At 25.9% G+C, this 20,626-nt stretch overlaps 1 protein-coding gene across 4 annotated transcripts in view; it reads right to left on the bottom strand.

Moving 5' to 3' along the window:
• Positions 1-20,626, bottom strand: part of LOC129981768 (cell adhesion molecule Dscam2-like) — a 519,426-nt gene that overhangs the window by 384,447 nt on the left and 114,353 nt on the right. For all 4 annotated transcript variants that reach the window (XM_056092759.1, XM_056092760.1, XM_056092761.1 and 1 more), the window contains exon 2: positions 16,934-17,257. In XM_056092759.1, the coding sequence (XP_055948734.1) occupies positions 16,934-17,257 (324 nt within the window). The remainder of the gene's footprint in view (positions 1-16,933; positions 17,258-20,626) is intronic.

Here is a 20,626-nt window from a genome sequence, read left to right as displayed (position 1 = left end):
GCAATGCCTTGCATTTTATATTAGCAAAATTAAAATAGGTAAAAAGCATAATTAAAGCATTTTAAAAATAATTTTCAAAACATGTTTCTTAACTTTCTTGATATTTAAGAGGGCATTATTTTAAGGTTCCAACAAAAATTAAAGATTTAAAATTAGAAAATATAGTGTATTATGATATTATCAAAGAATAAAAGAATGAACTGAATTGTCTACATTTCTTTGATTTACAGAATGGAAAAGAGTCAAGAAATTAAATATTTTTACAATAAATAAATATTTAAATACAACATCAAAATGTGTTTTTCAAAAAATTTGTAAACATCCTTTAAAATGTGTCGAAATTAACGAAACATATTGTAATTAAATTCCTATCAATAAAAGGAAAATTCTTCACATTTTAAGACGTAGCAAGAGTAATTTTTGCATATGTGATATTTTCAAAGGGGTCCTCAAATGAGATTAAATTCGTACTTAATTTTTAATAATTAAATAACCGCACATTCTCATCCTCCAAATTTATTTGTGCTAAATTTGATAATTCTAGTCCAAATGAACTCTCCTTTTGAGAGTCAAAGGACTAACACAATCACCAAATGCACGTAAGTTTGCACATTCATTTTTATTATTAGCAGATATTTTATCAAACTTATATAAAATAAATGGTGATATTTCTTAAAATTTTAATTACCACTAAAAATACCATTTTCCACTTTTTTATTTTTATTTATGATCAATTTATTTAAATTTAAAGTCTTTATATCAGAGATATTTTTGTTGAAAAATTATACGGCGAATTCGAAATTGAATAAATTTACATTCAGAAATGCTCTAAAAAGTAAATATATAACAATATTTCTTTTAAATTCAGTTTTTAATATTTTAAAAATGACTTTTTCAAGAAATATTCTATAAAAGGATTTAATTTAATCTTTGATATCACTATTTTTTAAAAACCATTCTTTTCCTATTTCAAACATAATGGGAAATAGATAGATTCAAAATAAAATGTATATCCGACAAATTAACTTGTTTATACACTTGATTTTCAAACCTCGTAATTTTTAAACCTCAATGAAATCAAGAAAAAAGTATCCTTTTTATTCCTATTATAAATATGTCTAGAAAGATAGTTTCATTGGAGTATTTTTCCATTTTATGAATTATGTTTATTAATTAAAAATGTTTTTAATTAGAAATAATTAGAGAAAGCAAGTATGAAAGAATATTTCCTATAAACTAAATTTCTAAAATTATAAGAAAACTGAGCAATTTTTTCGAAGGAAATCACGGGGAATGAGTTGTTTTGAAATGTCAAAATGATATCTTTGAAAAAAAAATATACTTTTTGAGCTACACACAAGATGATAAGACGGATTCCAGAATGAAAGTTACAAGTATAGTACACAGAAACCCGGTTTCTAGTTAAACACAGTAGTTTAATGCATTATTTAGAATATTGATTGAAAACAAGAGCTTATGCGCATTTCACACTTTTCTACTTTCAGATTAACTCCGGGTTACTTTTATAATTAACTTTTTTTTTCTATGCTTCAAATAGCTCTTCCATTAACGCAATTTTTCAGAAGTAATTTAAAAGTTTCTTGCTAGCGAAGAAAAAATCTCATGAGACCTCATTCTAACATAATTATCTTCTTGTTAACATTACCTACATAGAAAGGTAATTTGCTCTTAGATGTTGCTGTTAATCATCAAAATATTGACTGAAAATATGTTGGTTTAAAAGCTGTTCCTTTCCTAATCTTCCCCTACATGAGAAATAATTTAGCAGTTTCTTACGTAACTTATTCATTTTTAAAAAAAGCGATTTTAAATATTTAATTACGCTATATTAAATATTTTTTACAAAAAAAATTAGGATTTAAAAATTATGTTTATAAACTGAGAAACCATCATGAAACATAATGCACAAGAATATTTAATGCGTTTTTGACAAGAATTTCCACTCAAAGTGAAGTGATGAAGGGGTTTTTTTTCTGTTATTTTAAAGGATTTTTGTATTATTATGAGCGCCAAAATATCACATTTTTGATGTTTAAAAATCAGAATTACCGTCAAATATTTTTTAGAGATATTAAATATTCTTTTCAATTTCTAATTTATAAAGGAATTATGTATTTATAAGGATAAAAAAGTTAAGATCAATTATTATTTTTAGCATTTGTTTAAAATTATTTTTAAGACTATTTTTATTCATAGAGAAATAAAATGTTTTAAATAATTTAAAATAAAATACTTTATACAAATTATATAAAGTGAGTTAAAATCTCCAATGTATTAGAAACACTTATTACAACACGAAATATATCAATCACTTATCCAAATTTGAATGTTGAAAGAGCATTACAAATTTTGTTTGCTAAATAAGCTTAATTTAATAATATTTTGTAAAAAATTGGAAAGTAAATAAATATTATTTTATACAAAGAAGGATTTTTTTCTATTTTTTACTCTTAATAATTTAATTACAAGTTTTTCATTTCAGCAAAAAATATATTACAAAGTGTCGACTCAGACAATATATAACAACAGTGGATTCTTGAATGCTATGCAAAACCCATATTTTGAACTGCTATTATGAAACTCTTTCTCAATATTGTTTTTCTAGAGAAAGAGTGAAAGATTCGATGTTTATTTGTTTACAATACATTGCAAAGACGCATGCATAAAATCTACTTTTCATAATTGAAAATATAGTCCAGAAGGAAAAATAGAGCTTTAATATAAAATCCTTCAAACAAAGATTTGTTATTTTCACAAAAAAAATAGAGCGAGCTATATTTCCTGAGGAGTTTCCTTCAAAGTTCCACTGTCAGAATCCACAAATATATATATAAAAAAAATTTAAATATACATCCATCTTTGTATACTAGTAACAAAACAGGCCCAGCTCTATTTTAAGCGGCGTTTTTATAAAAGCGAATAAATAAAAAAATATACCATTCGTGAGACATTTTTGTTTGTAGACACACAAAAATATATCAACAAACATAAAATCCAACGCAGCTTAAAATGTCATTTTACAATAGGTATCCAAAATACCAATATCTCGCAAATGTTCAGCTCGTTTTTTCATTTCTTTCATTCAACAAAAAAGAAGCACACACACACACAGAGAGAGAGAGAGAGAAAGAAATTCCCAACAAAAAAGTAACATAGAAGAAAACCAATAGAACTGGCTTGAAGCTACATCTGAGAATTCAATAGCTTCTAGCAGTTTCAACGTGAAACTTGTACGTGACTAGACTTGTATCAATCCACTATGTCACAAACGTTTTCGGCGAAAAACGCATAAAAACAGAGAATCACGTATACGTTGAACGGTGAGACGAGTAGACGGAACTTAAATGTGCCTTCAAACCCGGTGGAACAAACTAACCATTCTGCCTCTTTTCGTCTAACATTACGTTTGTAAACTGGCTGTCTACGTTTCCGAATTGTCTGAAGACTCCTTATTTGTTTTGAGCTGTAGATAGAACTGAGAAACGTCAGTCCTTTTTATCTTTATTTTGTTTTTCAGACTCCTCATCCATAGCTATTTTTATTTGACGCCGAATTTCTCTCCTTTCCGGGGCTGGGGAGAGGTAGGTCAAACGACAAGGTAAGATAAAGTGTGGTTCTTTGGGAGGTAGTTACTAGCAAATAGGCGTATTTGTTTTATCCAATGGACTTCTGAGGGGAACCAATAAGCAAAGGAAAAGAAACGGATGTTTTTTTATTTACCAAGAAAAATACAAAATATCTTTTTGAGATGTACCACATTTTCTTAATCCTATTTGTGTATATGCAATATCCATTTTTCTCAAGGATATATAGAGATTATTAAAGTGAAAAAGTTATCTTAAAATGCAAACGATTCAATAATTTAAAGCAAAAGTAGTCTTAAGAATTAGTTGTAAAATTAATCTGATTTTTCTGGTGATCATTTATTTCTTTAATGTTTGCTACAAATTCAGGAAAGGAAAACTAATCTAAAATGCGATATTTCAAAGTTGATTTATTTACCTGTTGAATATATTCCTTCAAACAGAGTTTTAATTAAATAAGATAAAATAAATTCCATGTTCAAAGAAGGTTTTAAAGTATATAAAGTAATCAGATTTATTTGTCATTAAAAAAGAACAGAAGCATTAAAAATGAATCACTTGATTCATTTATAAATTAACTTAATGTCACTGTCATCCAAAGAAGGCACATATATCGTATAAATAAATATTTATTTACAATAGAAGATATAAAGAATTTAGCATTTTTAAAAACAAATCTAAAATGGCATTTTAAAGTTGCTTTATTTACCTGTTGAATACGTTCCTTCAAACAGTTTTAACTAAATAATATAAAATAAATGTCATGTTCAAAGGAGGTTTTAAGGTATTTAAATAAAATATATTTATTTTTCATTAAAAAACAGTATTAAAAATGAGTCACTTTATTCATTTACGAATTAATATAATGTCTCTATTATTCATAAAAGGCGTAGATCACGTATATATGAATATTTATTTACAAAATAAAATATAATTTCTTTAGTTTTTGAAAAAAAAAACTATAAAGAGTTTTTTTTGATAAAAAGTAATTAATTTCTTAAATTTAAATTGATTTTTTTGCATAATACAAAATTCAAATATTTAACTGCTATTAAAATCTATTTTACATGATAGATCAGAATATAAAATGATTTATTTTGGTACCGAATTTAATTTCACCTTTATTTGCCTTTATGTATATATATTTAAAATATATCATTGCTATTATATTTCTGTTCAGTTTTTTTATTTTAATCGTTTTAAGATTTCATTTTGAAAAAATAATCTATTTAGAATGGCGTATTTCAGATAAATAAATCAATTTAATGAAATAATTAATAAATGTTTGCATTTGAATTTCGAAACTGTATCACTGTGATTGAATTGATAACTCTGAATTTTAAATAACTACTAACCATAATTCAGATATTTCTTTTTATTATTAATTATAGTTTCAAACTTCGGGTCATCCTTCTCCAGTTTCAAATAACAAATGAGTAAATTTAAAATTTGTGCCCATCACATTTGCGCTAATTTTATTTTATTTTTAACATTAATTATGAATGTAATAAATATTATTATTTTTAACATTATTGAATTTACGGCTGAAACAAAGCAGTGTTTTTATTCATAGAAATATAGAAATAATGGTATTAAAATAGGAGCTAAAAATCTATACAAGAAAATATATATTTTATAGGTTCAGATCAGATTTTACAAAATCCGTTTCTATTTCCTGCTATGTTTACAACGTTCTAGTTAAAAAATTTCTTCTATAAAATTTGATTTTATGTTATAAAGTATAAAAGTTGAAAATAACATCAATCCTATTTGAATACACTATTTTTCCCCAAAAAATATAAAATATATCATGCCTTTTAAATTGTCACCTTTCAGTATCAACTATCAGAAGGAATACTCGGAATTTATTTGAAAGCAGAAGGTACTGTAATACAAAAAAGCATAAATGCATTGAGATTGATATTACTTTTTATCTTACAATGACTTCTTCTTGCGAGGTAAAAATTTTCCATTATGAGATGTCATACAGAAAAATACAGCCTAAAATTACTTTTTTTACAATGACTTTTTCAGAAGGGTATTTGACTGATGAAATGAAAATACTTTCCTACAAAAGAAATTTGGATAAAATTCTTATGATTAAAGTCTTTCAAATTTTTATACATGTAACTGAAAACATAGATATTTATTTTACATTAAATGTATCAAAATAAAATTATTTGTTTGTTATACTCTAGTATTTTATTTCTATGTCTTCCCAAAACTAAATGTTATTGAATAAAATATATAAGTTTTTACTTGGTTTTGAATAATATATTCAGTTTCTTAACATGATGCACTTCAAAAATGCAGGTTTTTTATTTCCGTTATTCAAATACAAACCGTATTTCTAAAGTTAAAGCAATAATATACATTGTTAAAATTTCTCTTATAACTATCTACATATCTGCATATTGTTCGATTTACTATAAATTAACTAATACTCACTTTTAAGGAAAAATTTTGTAATAAGGTATCTCAGACAGTGAAACCATTGATAAAAATTGAGAATATTGCAAACGAACTATATTTAGAATGAAAGTAAAAGATTATTGGCTAAATGAAAAAATTATGTAAATTTATAGAATAATCCCATACTACTTATTTCAGATTAAAATTTAAATTATGTGAACTTATTATGTTTTCAAGATTTTTAAATCCAACGTTAGAAGAAGAAAAAAATCATTAAGGTGAAAGATTCAAATTAGAATTGTGTAACTAGTCAAATTTTATTAAATTTAAGTAAAAAACAATAATTAAAAGATAAAAAGTAAAACTTTCTAAAATTTTTACAATTCTTTCAGACTGAAGTTATGTTATTTTTATACATTAAATTACTTCTATTTGTTTATTTAGTTAAATATATTACTTAAGATTAAGTATGAATAAAAATATATTAAAAATAAATTTGATTATATTTTTTCTACAATTTATTATGAAGAAAGTGGAAATTTAAAATTATATATCTTTAATTGTTGCATATAAAGTATTTAAATTGATGAACGCTTACAAATGGAAATATACCATGCAGAAAAATGATGAATAAATAAAATTGTTTAAATTGTTGTCCACAATAGGAATTACTCTGAATAATTTTTTAAACATAACATTATTTAATAAAACTAGAAACTGAAAAAAATATATATTCGTCATATTCATATATATTCGTCATTCGTTTATTAAAAATGGAACTTTAATTAAAAAAATTATTAAAATATTTTGCATAATAAATTAAAATTTCATCACAAGGACAAGAGAAATGAAATACCCTTATAAAAAATGATAAATATTTAATAAAACCCCTTCATATCCTATGTGTAGGCGTTTGATTATCTAGCATTTAAGGAGACATATATTTGAAGTCACAAAATTTAAAAAAAATCATATCTTTTAAATCCAGAATATTTTAAATAATGAATGAATTAATCAAATGTTCTTTTATTAAATATATCCTAGAAAAGAAATGGTCATATCAATGATTATTTGGAAGCAAACAATTTTAATTTTTTAATAAAAGAATCACAGAATCAGTAATGGAAATAAGACAATTTATGATTTTTTATTAAATAAATAAATTAATAAAAATATTTTCTTAAATTTTTATTAGTTGTGTTAAACAATGATTTGCTTATTTTAATTACTTTTTTTATTTTTAATCTTGAAATCTACTTTTCATCTGTTTATTAAAAATGAAACTTTAACTAAAAAATAAGCGATAATTACATTTAGAAATGTTAAAGTAAGATATTGACATCTATAATACATAAGTATTGAAATTTTCAAATGTTTCACACATCTGGAAGTAAATAAAAATTCTATTATAAACTTCCGTTACAAAATTGCATCATAACAAACATATAAAAAGACAAAAAAAAAAACACGGACTAAAAATATCTAAATCCAAACTGACACTATAGCAGGAATCTGAAATACGTTTAGAATCAATATATGTATTAAATTGGAAGACTTTTAATACATGTACAAAATACAGGCTGCAAAATATGATATTGTTTTAATAGTGAATATACAAAATTTATATTGTTTTTATATTTCAAACTTATTTACTGTATTTTTATGTTCCCAATATTAACAGTTCTTGTTTTATTTATAAATAAAATTTAGACTATACTCTCAAATTCATAAAATATTCAAATGTTATTTTTAAAGAAATAATTATATCTAAGATATATCTATATTCTGTATGTTTTATATATATTTAAAAAAATCATTTTTATCTCAAGCCTTGAGATAAAAATGCTCAAATACTTCTTGAAATTATATTGAAGACAAAACACATCGGAAAGAAAATAACTATCTATTTCACGAAGCAACAAAATATCTTAATATTCATTTATTTCTTCCAAAAACAAGCCTACGTCTTTTAAAATCCATTTTGAAATTTTTATGGCGTATTTCGTTAAGACAGCCGCAAAAATCCTTTAACTTATTTAGTTTCTTTGCCATCCAGAAAAGATAAAAAAAAAGAACAAATAACAGGGGTATGAAAAGAAAGCCCACACTAATGGGATATTAACCTCTACAAACGCATTTCAATTCTCTAACAACAAAACATATCACAGGCCATTTGCTCACAACGCCATCAAAAACCCATATAAATTTCGGGGCACGTGGTTGTTGGAGTTAATTTGGATTGAAGTCACGTCTGCTCCTCCGTTAACTGCAAAGGAGAATGCCGTCTCTCTGAGTAGCAAAAGAAAAAATCTAGAAAACTCAATTTTACGCGTAACAAACTCATTTTGTACCTCGTACCCATCCTCGTAAGACACAGCTTTAGATGTTCACTTCCTTTTCAAAGTAAAGAAATTACGTAACACTGAATGTTGATTGTGGTACTCGCTGTTGATAGAGAATACGGAAACTTGAGAACTTGATGGTCGGAAAGAAATGCTGCTGGGTGGGAAGATTGGACTTACGAGGCTCTGAAATATTTGATATGAATAAATGTCTTAGAGGATGAATGATTTTTCTATAAATCAAAAAAAAAATTACCAAAAAAATTATACTGATTATGGATCTTCAAAAAACGTTGATTCTGCAGATGCAATATATATAATATATAGTATATATATATATATATATAAATAAAATCGGAGGCGAGAAGGAAAGGGATATAAACATATATAAAGTGTACATGTATAAAACATAGGCGAAAGAAAAATACCAAAAGTTGCTGCAATTCAAGGAACGTTTTAGATATGAATAATAAGTTAGCAATAAAAGGGGTTAATGAAATGTATAACAGAATGTGAAACAAGGCGAACAACGCATTAATTGCTTGTCAGGGGATGAAATAAATGTGAAACTTCATATAATGAAAGTTGAATAATAGACCAGTGTATATCAACTATGGAAACATACTGATAATATGAGCCCTATGGTCCTGAAAGAAATTTATATCCGAATTCAAATGTATCTGGGGATTTGTTTACAATGGATGACTGTATGGACTTTCTTGTCCTTTTCCTTCGTTAAGAGACATAGAAAAGCAATAGGTATCACTAATGGACTGATAACAAATACGGTTCAGAATTTTCATATCCAGAATCATCAGGTGCTTATATACCTCATATGGTAAAAGATGTAAAAAGGGAGAGTATGATGATATTCCGAGTTTCATTTGTGTCTCGCTGAATAGTCACTAACAAGAAAGAATATGCCTCTTTTTAATTCATAAGATGGCAAAATCTTCAAAGCCACATTGATTATCTCTCTTGATGAGTAATTAATTCGCTTAACTCCTTGTTCTAACTTCTGTTTCCCATTTATCTCCACATTTATTATTATCATTTTTATTTATATCAAGTACGTTCATTAAACTGGTGCAGATTTTGGCACATTAGTTTCGTCTGAATTTTATATATTTCTTCTTCACTTTTAAATATTTTAAGCACTTTTCAACTCACTTTGTTTCATTTATATTCGTATTTCATCTTAAAATTTATGTATTTTTCTCTCTCTCTCTAAATATATCATTTCACAAATAGTATATTTATTTGTAAAATCTAATTGATATAAAACAATGTCAGTGATGTCAAGATTCTAATAACAGGAAACACAGTTCGAATATTTCAAAAATAGAAAAGAAAAAAAAGAAAACGTATTACTGATATTTAAAAAAATAGATTTTGATTATTACTGATTTATTGCTAAGAATGCAAATTTATTGAAAAGTGACAATGTTAAAGTTTTCAAAGACAATAATACTGAAAAAATAGGTATGGTTGGAAATTATAAATTTATATTATAATGATAAAACCATATTTTTATTGCATATCTGGAGAAAAGATGTATATTTATTAAATGATATATGTGATTTATGTGCATATTGATTAGTATTCTTAGAGAAACATCTCTAATCGCCGTCTGGTGTGTTGATTGTCTATGATTTTTAAATGGATTAATTGAATTAAGACAAGTAAATTTTTCCCCAGTGTTTTGATGATTAAAAGATAAATGAAGTAACTTCTTCAAATTCTTCTTTAATGACGTATTAATTAGAACGGGATAATTTATCTTCTGTTAATTCATCAATTGTTAATATTTCCGAAGTCATAATGTCTTTATCAAAATTCATATATTCCTCGGAAACTATCTTTGCTATCTGGAGATTACAAAATTCTTCATCAGCGGAAGCCAAATATAACTCAAGATTCGCATTTTCTGCATCATATAAAAGAAATGAAGATTTAGACGATGTATAATAACGCACCAGAAACTGTTAAACATTGCTTTATTGTATATTATATATATATTTTTCATTTTGCAAACGGTAGACATCCTTTATGTCTATGATCATCATTATAAAACAAGGTCTGTCATATCTATTTTTCAATCAAGGTAAAAATAAAGTACGAATTAAATAATAATGTTTCAGAATTTACAGGAATTAAAACACCTAGCGATTATTTGAATTTTGTAGGAACTTACAATTTGAATATTATATGATTTTAGCATTTATGTATGAATCATTTTTCCTTTAATTGATTTTCTATAGGAAGCGGTCATTCAATTTCAAAAAATTTCCTAAATGATAAAGTTTTGAGTCAAAAATAAAAATTTATTTAAAGTAGAAGGGAAAAAATAATAGTATCCGAGTCTGGTGCACTTTTACATATCTATATATTTCAAACTATTTAAATTATATAATACTAATAAAATGAGAAATGGGCGTCAAAATACGTCTGAAATGTATATAATGAATTAGAAATTGCAATAAAATTTGAGCTTATTAAATAATATTTGTATTTTGGATACCATTAATTGAAGTCATAAATTGATGTTTGAATTCCTTTTTTAACATAACCTTTCAAAAACTCACTATTTATATATTTGCATCAAAATTTCAACAGATACATCAAATTATATTTTTGTATAATGACATCAACTGTTATAGACAGTTATTATTCTACCGCATCCACTCTCAATAAATATTATAAAACTTATGTTTTAATTTGTTTTGTTTCAATTCTAGTGTTTGGAGAGCATATATGTAACTAAGAAATGGCATAATAAATGAAGGGAAAAAATGCATCCGACTCTAAGTCATTTAAAAAAAATAATTAATGAGCATTAAATATCAAATCCTTTTTTCTAGGATTTTCCTTCAATGTATAATAATAAATTTATCTCTATATTCTTGAAATATATTTACTTTTTATTTCTATCAACTAACATTGAAATACTTTTTTTTAGTAGACTAGACACTCGCATTTTCTTAGAATTAAAAAAGATTTTTTTAAGCATTTGAAAAAGCATTCATAGAAAGACTATGAAATATATTTCACTCAATATAATATTCTGCTTTTCAGTATAATCCATTCTTCATGTTAGTTTCTTTTGTCATTTTTTTCTTGTTAGTTTTTAATTGCATAGTCATAAGTTAATCTTAAAAAATAAGCTTCTATGGAAGGATTGTTACATACATAAGAATACTTTTATACTTTATTTGATTTTAGTTAAAAATCTTCGTAAAAATGCCTTTGAGAAAAACTTCAACATTTAAAAAAATATATATATTTATATTTTCCTGTGGTTTATTTTAAAACCAGTTTGGATTATAATTGAGGCTCTGACTGAAGTTTTAAAAGAAATATAAATATTAATTTGAATAAAATAACACTTTTATTTCCCGATATTATGCACAAATAAATTTCAACAATTTTCTAAACTCAGCTTTAAAGTTACTGCACAATTAAAGTTCATTTAACTACACTGCCTGTGGCGCTAACCGTCTATGTCGAACGATTAGATGGTTCTCCAAGTTTATTGATTTTTTAGATTTTCAATCTATCAATATTGAATGTATTTGTTTTGTATATTTCTTTTTATTACTTAAAATAACTGAAAATTAAAAACTCATTTAACTACACTGCTTATGGCGCTAACCGTCTATGTCGAACGATTAGATGGGTTCTCCATGTTTATTGACTTTTTAGATTTTCAATCTATCAATATTGAATGTATTTGTTTTGCAGATTTCTTTTTATTACTTGATAAAACTGAAATAAAGCATGAATGACATTGAATCATTCTGTTACAATATATTGTGGTGCAATTGGAAAACTGCGTATACTACAAAATAAAAAGGGAAATGAAAATCCTACTTGCAATGCATTAAGGAACCCAGAGAGAAGAAGAATTATTTTATTTTAACATGGCAGAAGCACGCAATTGAATGTTTTGATATATGAATTTGAGTTTTAAAAAAATATTGAAAACAAAGGACGAAAATTTTCTTAAAGGAATTTTTATTATCAAAAAAGATTATGTTTTTCAATATTATAATAATGAAAAATAATTTTTGTGAGATAGGAATTTTAGAAGATAAAAACATCAATTTACAAAAGAAGCTGTAGTGATTATTTATTTAGCGAGAGTAAAAGATTTCTCTGCCTCGTCTCACCTCTAATATTCAGATCATATATCTAATTAGATGACCCTCTTCTTGAACTAAAATAGAGAAGGGGGTCATAAATTAGATAGGAGATTTGATCTACAATTTAATTGCACGGCTGATAATATCTAGATCCTATTTGCGCCTCCGTTTGAAACTTATTTCTTGCGTTTGTAATTTTTTGTTTTTAATATTTTCCCTCTGAATGAATGAAAGTTTCTGAGAGCCCTTTTCTCTCTCAAAATATTATTTCGCAGTTTCATCTATTAGCTACGAGAAGTGCCGAATTAAGTAAAACTACATAAATATTCAACAAAAAGTAGGAAATGATCATACGGCATTTGTTTAGATTTGAATGCTGCCAAGTGGTAATAAATAATAAGAAGAATTTCTGTGCCATGCACTTTAACATTACATATATATTTTATATAAGAGGCATTAATTTCTAGAATAATGTGTTTATTTAAATCTTTAGTATGGCATTGTGCGACGACTGAAAATTTTATAAGACAACATTTCAAATAAGTAAAAAAATAAAATGCTGAGACAAATATTGGGACCGAGAAAAGAAGGCTGAGACTGTATTATGTGAAATATTTTATCTAATATTTCTACCGATTTGAAAACTAAAAATAAAACATCTTTCATAGTCCACTCATTTCTAATTTCATTTTAAAATTAATTGCATTCTTACAAAAATTAAAAGTAATTTCAACTTCACGTTTTGAATCATATACACATATATGACTCATATCTTGTAGATTATTTCAAACGATGTTTTTACTGAAATATTTTAATTTATTTTAAAGCTCCTATAAAGAAAAAAACATTAGATCATAAGAAATATTAATTAATTTAAAAAATCAAATAAAATTAAACTAATTTTAATATTATATTTTGTATCAAAATTTTCAATTCAAAAAGGTTTCATATTTAATCCTTCTCTAAAATTGTCCAAATTCTGGGATTTTTTAAAATCTGTTTCCAACTTTTTGAAGAATTGAGATGAGAAAAATATCGTTCAACGAAAGTATAAAAAAGTGATATTAATATTAATTATATTATTACTTCCAAAATATTCAAATAGATAGATAAAATATTTTGATTTCTTTTCTTTTTTTTCAATATTTTTTTTTATTTTAAATCTTTACGGAAGCATTACATTAGATGAGAAAAATATCGATCGATCGTAGATAATATGATAGAATTATGAAAAAAAATGTGTATCGACCTTTCCTTTGAGGAAGATAAACAAATTATTATAAATAAATGCTTTGCAAATAATGTTGATATCTAGGGAAATTTATAAAATATTTTAAGCTGCCTAAGTAATTGCACGTCATTTATTTGATGAATAGATAGCATCTAACACCTTTCAGAAATAATTAAAATTAGCGATGATGTAAAACAGTTAAGGCTACATATTATAAATGGTTTACGGTACAATCTTCTTTCTATAATTTGACCCTCCATTAATTTTGCAAAATTGTCTATGACACCCTTGCCTGATTTCGGCGAAGATCTTGTATCCCGCTTTAGCTAATTAGAGTTCAAAACCTCGGACTTTGCTCAAGGAAATTAATGAGTGAAAAAAATGTATTGCAGACAGTGTGTAAAATATGTTCTCCTCACTTCTCGAATAAAGTTAATTTATATACTTGAGTAGATAATTAAGTTGATTTAAATTATTATTTATTAAGAAAAGTTTCATACACGTAACCTGAATTTGGAGCACTTTCAAATATTTCTAAAAAAATGAGCAATTCCCTTAATTATATATAAATATTAATTTTAATAAATGCAAGGAATTCAGAGAAGCATATTATGTGTAACACACAAATAAATAAATATAAAATCCTGTTACTGATATATTATAATTCAACACTATAAATGTATAATGTTAAGAATATTGTATCGAATCTAGTATTACAGTAACTAAATGAAAATTAAAAAGCATAAATAAATAAATAAATAATTTAATATATTTTAGTATTGCATTAAATTAAAATTTTTGTTTGAGATCTTTGGTTGTTTATATAGTTTATATTTTATACTCAGTTAAATTTCTATCCACGTCTTAGTATATAACACACACCAAATAAGTTTTAAAACATTTTTGATCAATATATATTATTGAGATATAAGAAACATGGGAGGTAAATAATATAAATAAGTTTAGGCAGCAATACTTCAATCAAAATAAAAGCGAAGAAAGAAAATTATAAAGGAAGTAGGCCAGCAAAAATATTACCTAAAAACCTCTATTTATTTATTAAATTCGTGTTGTATAAAGTGCTTTTATTTATATAAAATTTGCTGTAAACTAATTAAATTTTTCCACTTTTAATAATATTGGCACTGAATATGGTCGAAAAACTTAATTCTTGAAACTTAATTCTATGTTTCTGAAATAGAAGGTATTAAAGTGGTGTGCGAGAGTAAATAAAATTTTATTATTTTTTTTTAATAAAGTACAAGAATGATTTAATTAAAGTTTATTAAATGTTTCCTATTAAATAGGGAAAATGATAAATCTAATTTCTCTCTCTCTCTCTCTGTATATATAATATAATTTATATAATTAGATATAAACAAATGTATATAGATAAATTTGTTTATAAAAATGTGGAGATTAACTTAAGAAATTCATTAGCTTATCAGAATAAATTAATTAATAGTTATTTAAAAAAAGACACTTCATTACACTTTGAGAGAGATATGTAATTGAAATATCAGTGAATTATTGTTTCATCGGAAAAGTAATATTTCGATCTTGATTTTGACAATAATACCCAAAAATCTTATTTTGATAATAGCAAGATTTAATGGTTATGGCTAATTGTTTATTATGTTTTAAGGCTAAGATGTTGGTATATGTCAGCTTACCTTATGATTTATATTAAGTGTATTAATATTTCAGCGTTTTGTTTTCATTACATTACATGTGCTCCCAACTGGCAATATGATTAAATTTATACTAAAAGAGAATACTAATATCACATGTGATGTTAAAGGGAACTCGCAAAGCAAAACGTAGTACTCCTGAAAATAAGAAAAATTTTTACTGTACAAAATTTAAACAAAACTTTTATCGATATATAGGTCATATATTGATATATCGCGTAGAAGATGCATTACATCCAACTGTTTAATCTGGAATAAGCATACTAATAACCAGAAAAGATGCAAAGCTAAAAATGAGAGAATGTTCCATGACGAGAGATATATACCTTTTCAGTATGTTAAAAGTTTGAATTTCATGTCAAAAATTTTTCGTGTAGGCTACACAAACATGACCAAAATTCTTCAAAAAACTATATTTTATTTTTGAAACTACTTCGCTAAAGTTTATGGTAATTAGACGTATTGAAGAAAGGTATTCTTTGAAATGATAATTCATATTTTTTTATTTGATAATAATGAAATGTTATATTTAAGGGAAGAAAGCGCACGTTGTGCTCGTATACTTATATATTTTAAATATTTTTTTAATATTTATGTACAATTTTTTTAATATCTCCAACACAACTTATAATTTGTGTTATTTCCTTCATAAAAAATTTTTTTCTAGAAAGTTTCTGTAATTTGATGTTTTGACATTTATGACCTTATGTGAAGCCCTGGATAGCCTGGATGGTAGGGAGTTGGATTTGCACCGTTTGGGTTGTAAGTTCGAACCCGGCCAGCCGAAGACTCTTCTTTTGTGTGGTGGCTGGCCCACGTGTAAATCTGTTGTGGTCACAAAGTCATCTGTATTGAGAGTAATACCACTGGGGGTACGGGTTCAGATATGAACGTTCTCTGATTCAGGTCGAAAATTCGATCTGTGAATGAGTGAATTAATTGCTTGAATATAGTCCGCCCCGTACGAAAGGTTGCGATGTGTGAGTAACTAAGACGCACTCTTGGCCCTAGATGGCGCTACTGAAAAACAAGAAGCGCATTCTCTGCTTAAATTCGCTGACTTATTCAGTGTTCTTGTATTTAACAAGTGAGATAAGAAACAACAACATGTCCACATGTATTTAATTATTCCTGAATTATAATTGTTATATTTCGATTCGATAAATATGAAAATCGTTTCCAGATCGTTTTTGATTCGAATTTATATTCAAAAGTTATAAAAAAGGAGTTGATTATAATTTTCCAACAATATTTCAAATAACTGTTATTGTAGATTAAATTATTAAAGTTTTTTCTAATTATGTGTGTTAATGATGGTTTCGAACTTCAAATTTGCATGTGATTAAGTTTTAATTAAGGTAATGAATAAATTTCCATCAGTTTCATAATGCAGGGCTAAATATATCATGGATGAGTAGATTTTACTTTCTTTGATATTTTTCATTTCATTCTTTAAGTATTTCGATTTATTTCTTTTAATAATTTTTATTATAATATGTAAAACACTTACCTGCTCTTACATTGACGTCTTTGCTGGCAACGACACCAACGACGTTTCTTGCGACACATCGATAAATCGCTGAGTGGACATCTTGTCTGTATTCCTCAGCTCTAAATGGCTGGAAGACTAATGTTCCATCGGGTCGAACATGTCTTAGACCGGTAACATCAGATACTGGAGTCCCATCTTTTTTGATCCAGGTGATTTGCGGGGAAGGATTGCCTTGACTTGAGCAAGCAATGGCTGCTCCACTCGAGTTCATGAATTCAACATGAGATTCTGGTTCTACAGTGAAAAAAGGACCTCTTCTTTCCGAACTGGAAGCTGCCATTGCTGAAAAAGTAAAATGATTTCAATATAGGAAAAACCATTTTTATAATAAATTTTAACATCATTTTTAAACGATATTTGGAGGCTATAAATTTATACGTTAGCAGATTGTTAAATGCAAATATTTTATCTCGAAATTACCTAAGCTTGAAAAGATATAAAGTCCTAAGTGGAATATTTAGCTTAAAACAATCTCCAATTTTTCTGCCTTTAAACAAATAATAACGCCGTATAGACGCTGAAGAAATATACGCTTTGAAACATATTTTGAAAGTAATGAAGAAATCCAGATTATTTTCAATTATACATTGTTAATAATGTTAAGGTATATGACTGCGTTTTGGATAAAGTTTTTTTTTCTACATTTTTCTATAAGAAAGATTGAAAAAAAACATCTGTGAAACCAAACATGCCAATGGCGTAACAAAAGGTTTAAAAAAAGATGGTAAAAGGGCATGTTTGATTAAAAAGAGAGGTATAAAGCAAAACTACATTAATTTAGATGCTTATTAATTCATGTACCTAATATTTCGCAGACAGCTTAAGAAACATATAACTTCGTTCGTCATCTAAAAATAAGTTGTAATTCTATCCAATTTTTGAATATTGAGGTTCAACTGGCAAATAACATAAAATATTCAAATTTTTTTCTCATTGTAAGACTTTGAAACTTCTATAATTTTTCTAAACGATTAGATTATTTTATCTGAAGTTAAGGATCTGTAGAACATACTGAGATGTTAGTATGCAAATTTTTATAAAAATATGCATCATATTTTAATTTGTGAGATATCTGGTAAGAACATTCTATTGAACATTAGAATCTGAGAAAATAGATTAAAACATATATAAATGTAAATACAAAAATAAGTATAGCTTAATGAAAAGTGGACTTAGAAATTAATTCAAGCAATTTTATAAAGAAAATACTCAAATATTACAAATATCAAATTACAAAATTTATATTTTTGCAAAAAATCGACTTTTTATAGCAGTCATCTCCTGCGTTAAAAATTAAGGTTATAATTTTTAGCGACTGCTATGTTTCACGGAATGCATTCTAATGTTTTGATTGCAATTGCATTTTTCGTAGAATCTGAAAGTGACACTAATATATTTTGAATCGAAAAATACCGAAGATAGTTTCAATATAAATTATTCAGTTCAATTGTTTCATTTAAATATTTTGTAAGTCTGCAATTACTTGTTGTAAAATAAGGAATTAGATTTTACAGAACTAAATATATACACATAGATACACATAAATATATCAAATATTTTAATTAATACAATTTATTATTTTATTGAAAGATTAAGAAGTCATATTTATATTTAGTTAGCTCAACTAGTTCGAAAATGTAAAATTCTATTTATGATTTTTTTTTGTAAATTTCTATCATTTCTCTTTGGCAATTTTGTATTGATTTACTTTAATAACAACATAAGTTTAATTTAATGAGAAAACTTGTTTTAAAACTATATATCAATGAATACAAACTAGGAACAGATAATTTAAAAAAGGCCCTACTTTTTATTACTTAAATAAATCAAAAGCATTAATTGTAAGTAAAACAAATATATGATAATTATTTTTACATGATTTAAGAGAAAATGTTTTTATGGTTTTTAAAAGTATGTATATTTTCTGCTAACATCTATTGTACATTTATAAAGTATGTACCAGTATGTTTGGTATAATTATATGTATGTACCCATTGGCAATAATGATGTTAATTTGTACGTATAAAAGTACACTGAAATGTATCAACCGGCATCTCTTAATTTTTCTTAAAGAAAACAAACTAACTTCAAAACAAGTGCTGCCAAATGGACAACTAAATAGGTAATCTCGTTCCCAAAAAAATGTAGAGAGTTTTGTATGAAATTCATTTGATTGTAGATAAAATCATCTCTTTATAAATGATATTGTCACTTCAAGTGTTTACAAACATTTTGAAATATTACACGGAAAACAGTTTCAATTATTCAATAAATCTTAAAATCAAAGGAAAAATCATAAAAAGAAATCAAAGACTGGTAATTTCAAATTTAGCATGCCTCTATTTATAGCAAAAAAGAAAACTTGTCCTGTTTTATGAAGTTTTCAAAAAATATTTTGCTTGTCTAAAGGGGAGAATTTCTTTAAAAATCCAACGGATTATCATTGCGGAATTAAGGCCCACATATTAACAAAACGATTAATAAACTTTTGCAAAATAACAAAAACTGAAATCAAAACCCAACTAAAGTCATATTAAAATGAGCTCTGAATTTCAAAGCTTTGCCAACACCAGAATTTCTTTTTTTAAAGAAATGCATTAATGTTTACATATTTAACGCAAAATAATATTGAATTCTTCGAAATGAAAAGAATAAAAACCTTCTATTTGCAGCTTTTCTAAGTGCTTAATACTACAACATTTCGTGTTTCGAATTTCCATTAAGATCTTAGAGCCAGTGAAGCAAAGAATGGAAGTAATCTGAGAACGTCATTTTCCTGCCCCGTTCGTCTTTTCTTTTCTTAAAAAAGTGTATTTTCAATCTTTAAATTCCAACTCACCCGATTAAAATGAAAAATACAAACAAAAGATTAAACTAAGAATAGAATAAGTAAAAAAAAAAAAAAAAAAATCTAAAGAGTTCGAAGAGGGGGAAAAAAACTCTGCTTCGCCTTACCTTTACAAACGAAAAAAAAAAATGTCGATAAAACGTATTAAAGCAATGGTCGATACAACAATGAAGTAAAATAAACTGAGAAGTAACAAAATTCACATTGTACTTTTTATGCTTCAGAGGGCAGAATTCCCACAAATAACCTCAACTGCGACAGGCTTCCGTCCGAGTTGTTTGTTTTGCTCTTGTTAAGACGTTTACAAATAGAAAAAAAAAAGGAAGCAAAAATAGATAAATCCCACTAGCTGCCGGTGTCTGCATTTTCCCATAACCCATCTTCCATTTTACAGATAGGGTTTGTTTTCTTTCCCAAGTTGTTAGCTAGAAGTCAAAGTGCATGGCGTTTTTTGAATATTTTGTCACCAGAACTTTGATTTTTACTTTAAGGGAAAAGTCTTGTGGGTACTTATTTTGAGAAAACTGATACGAGAAAAAAATATCGATTTGGAGGTTCAAAGAAAGAGAACTGTAATGACAAGGCTTGGAAAAGAAGAATTTTGAAGAAAAAAAATCCCATTCCTTTGCAGTAAAGCATGAGTTTTTAACTGCGTCCAGAACAGGAAAATTATCACAAAAGAAGTCTGATATTTATACATTTTTTTAAATATTAGGAAGATGAATGACACACATTTAGATGTAAATTTCACAATTTTGTTTAACAGGAATTAAAAATAAAATAACTTCATATAACATAATTTT

The sequence above is a fragment of the Argiope bruennichi genome, chromosome 8 (assembly GCF_947563725.1).
Source record: "Argiope bruennichi chromosome 8, qqArgBrue1.1, whole genome shotgun sequence".
Lineage (NCBI taxonomy): Eukaryota > Metazoa > Arthropoda > Arachnida > Araneae > Araneidae > Argiope > Argiope bruennichi.
This window is presented reverse-complemented; position numbering and strand designations above follow the sequence as displayed.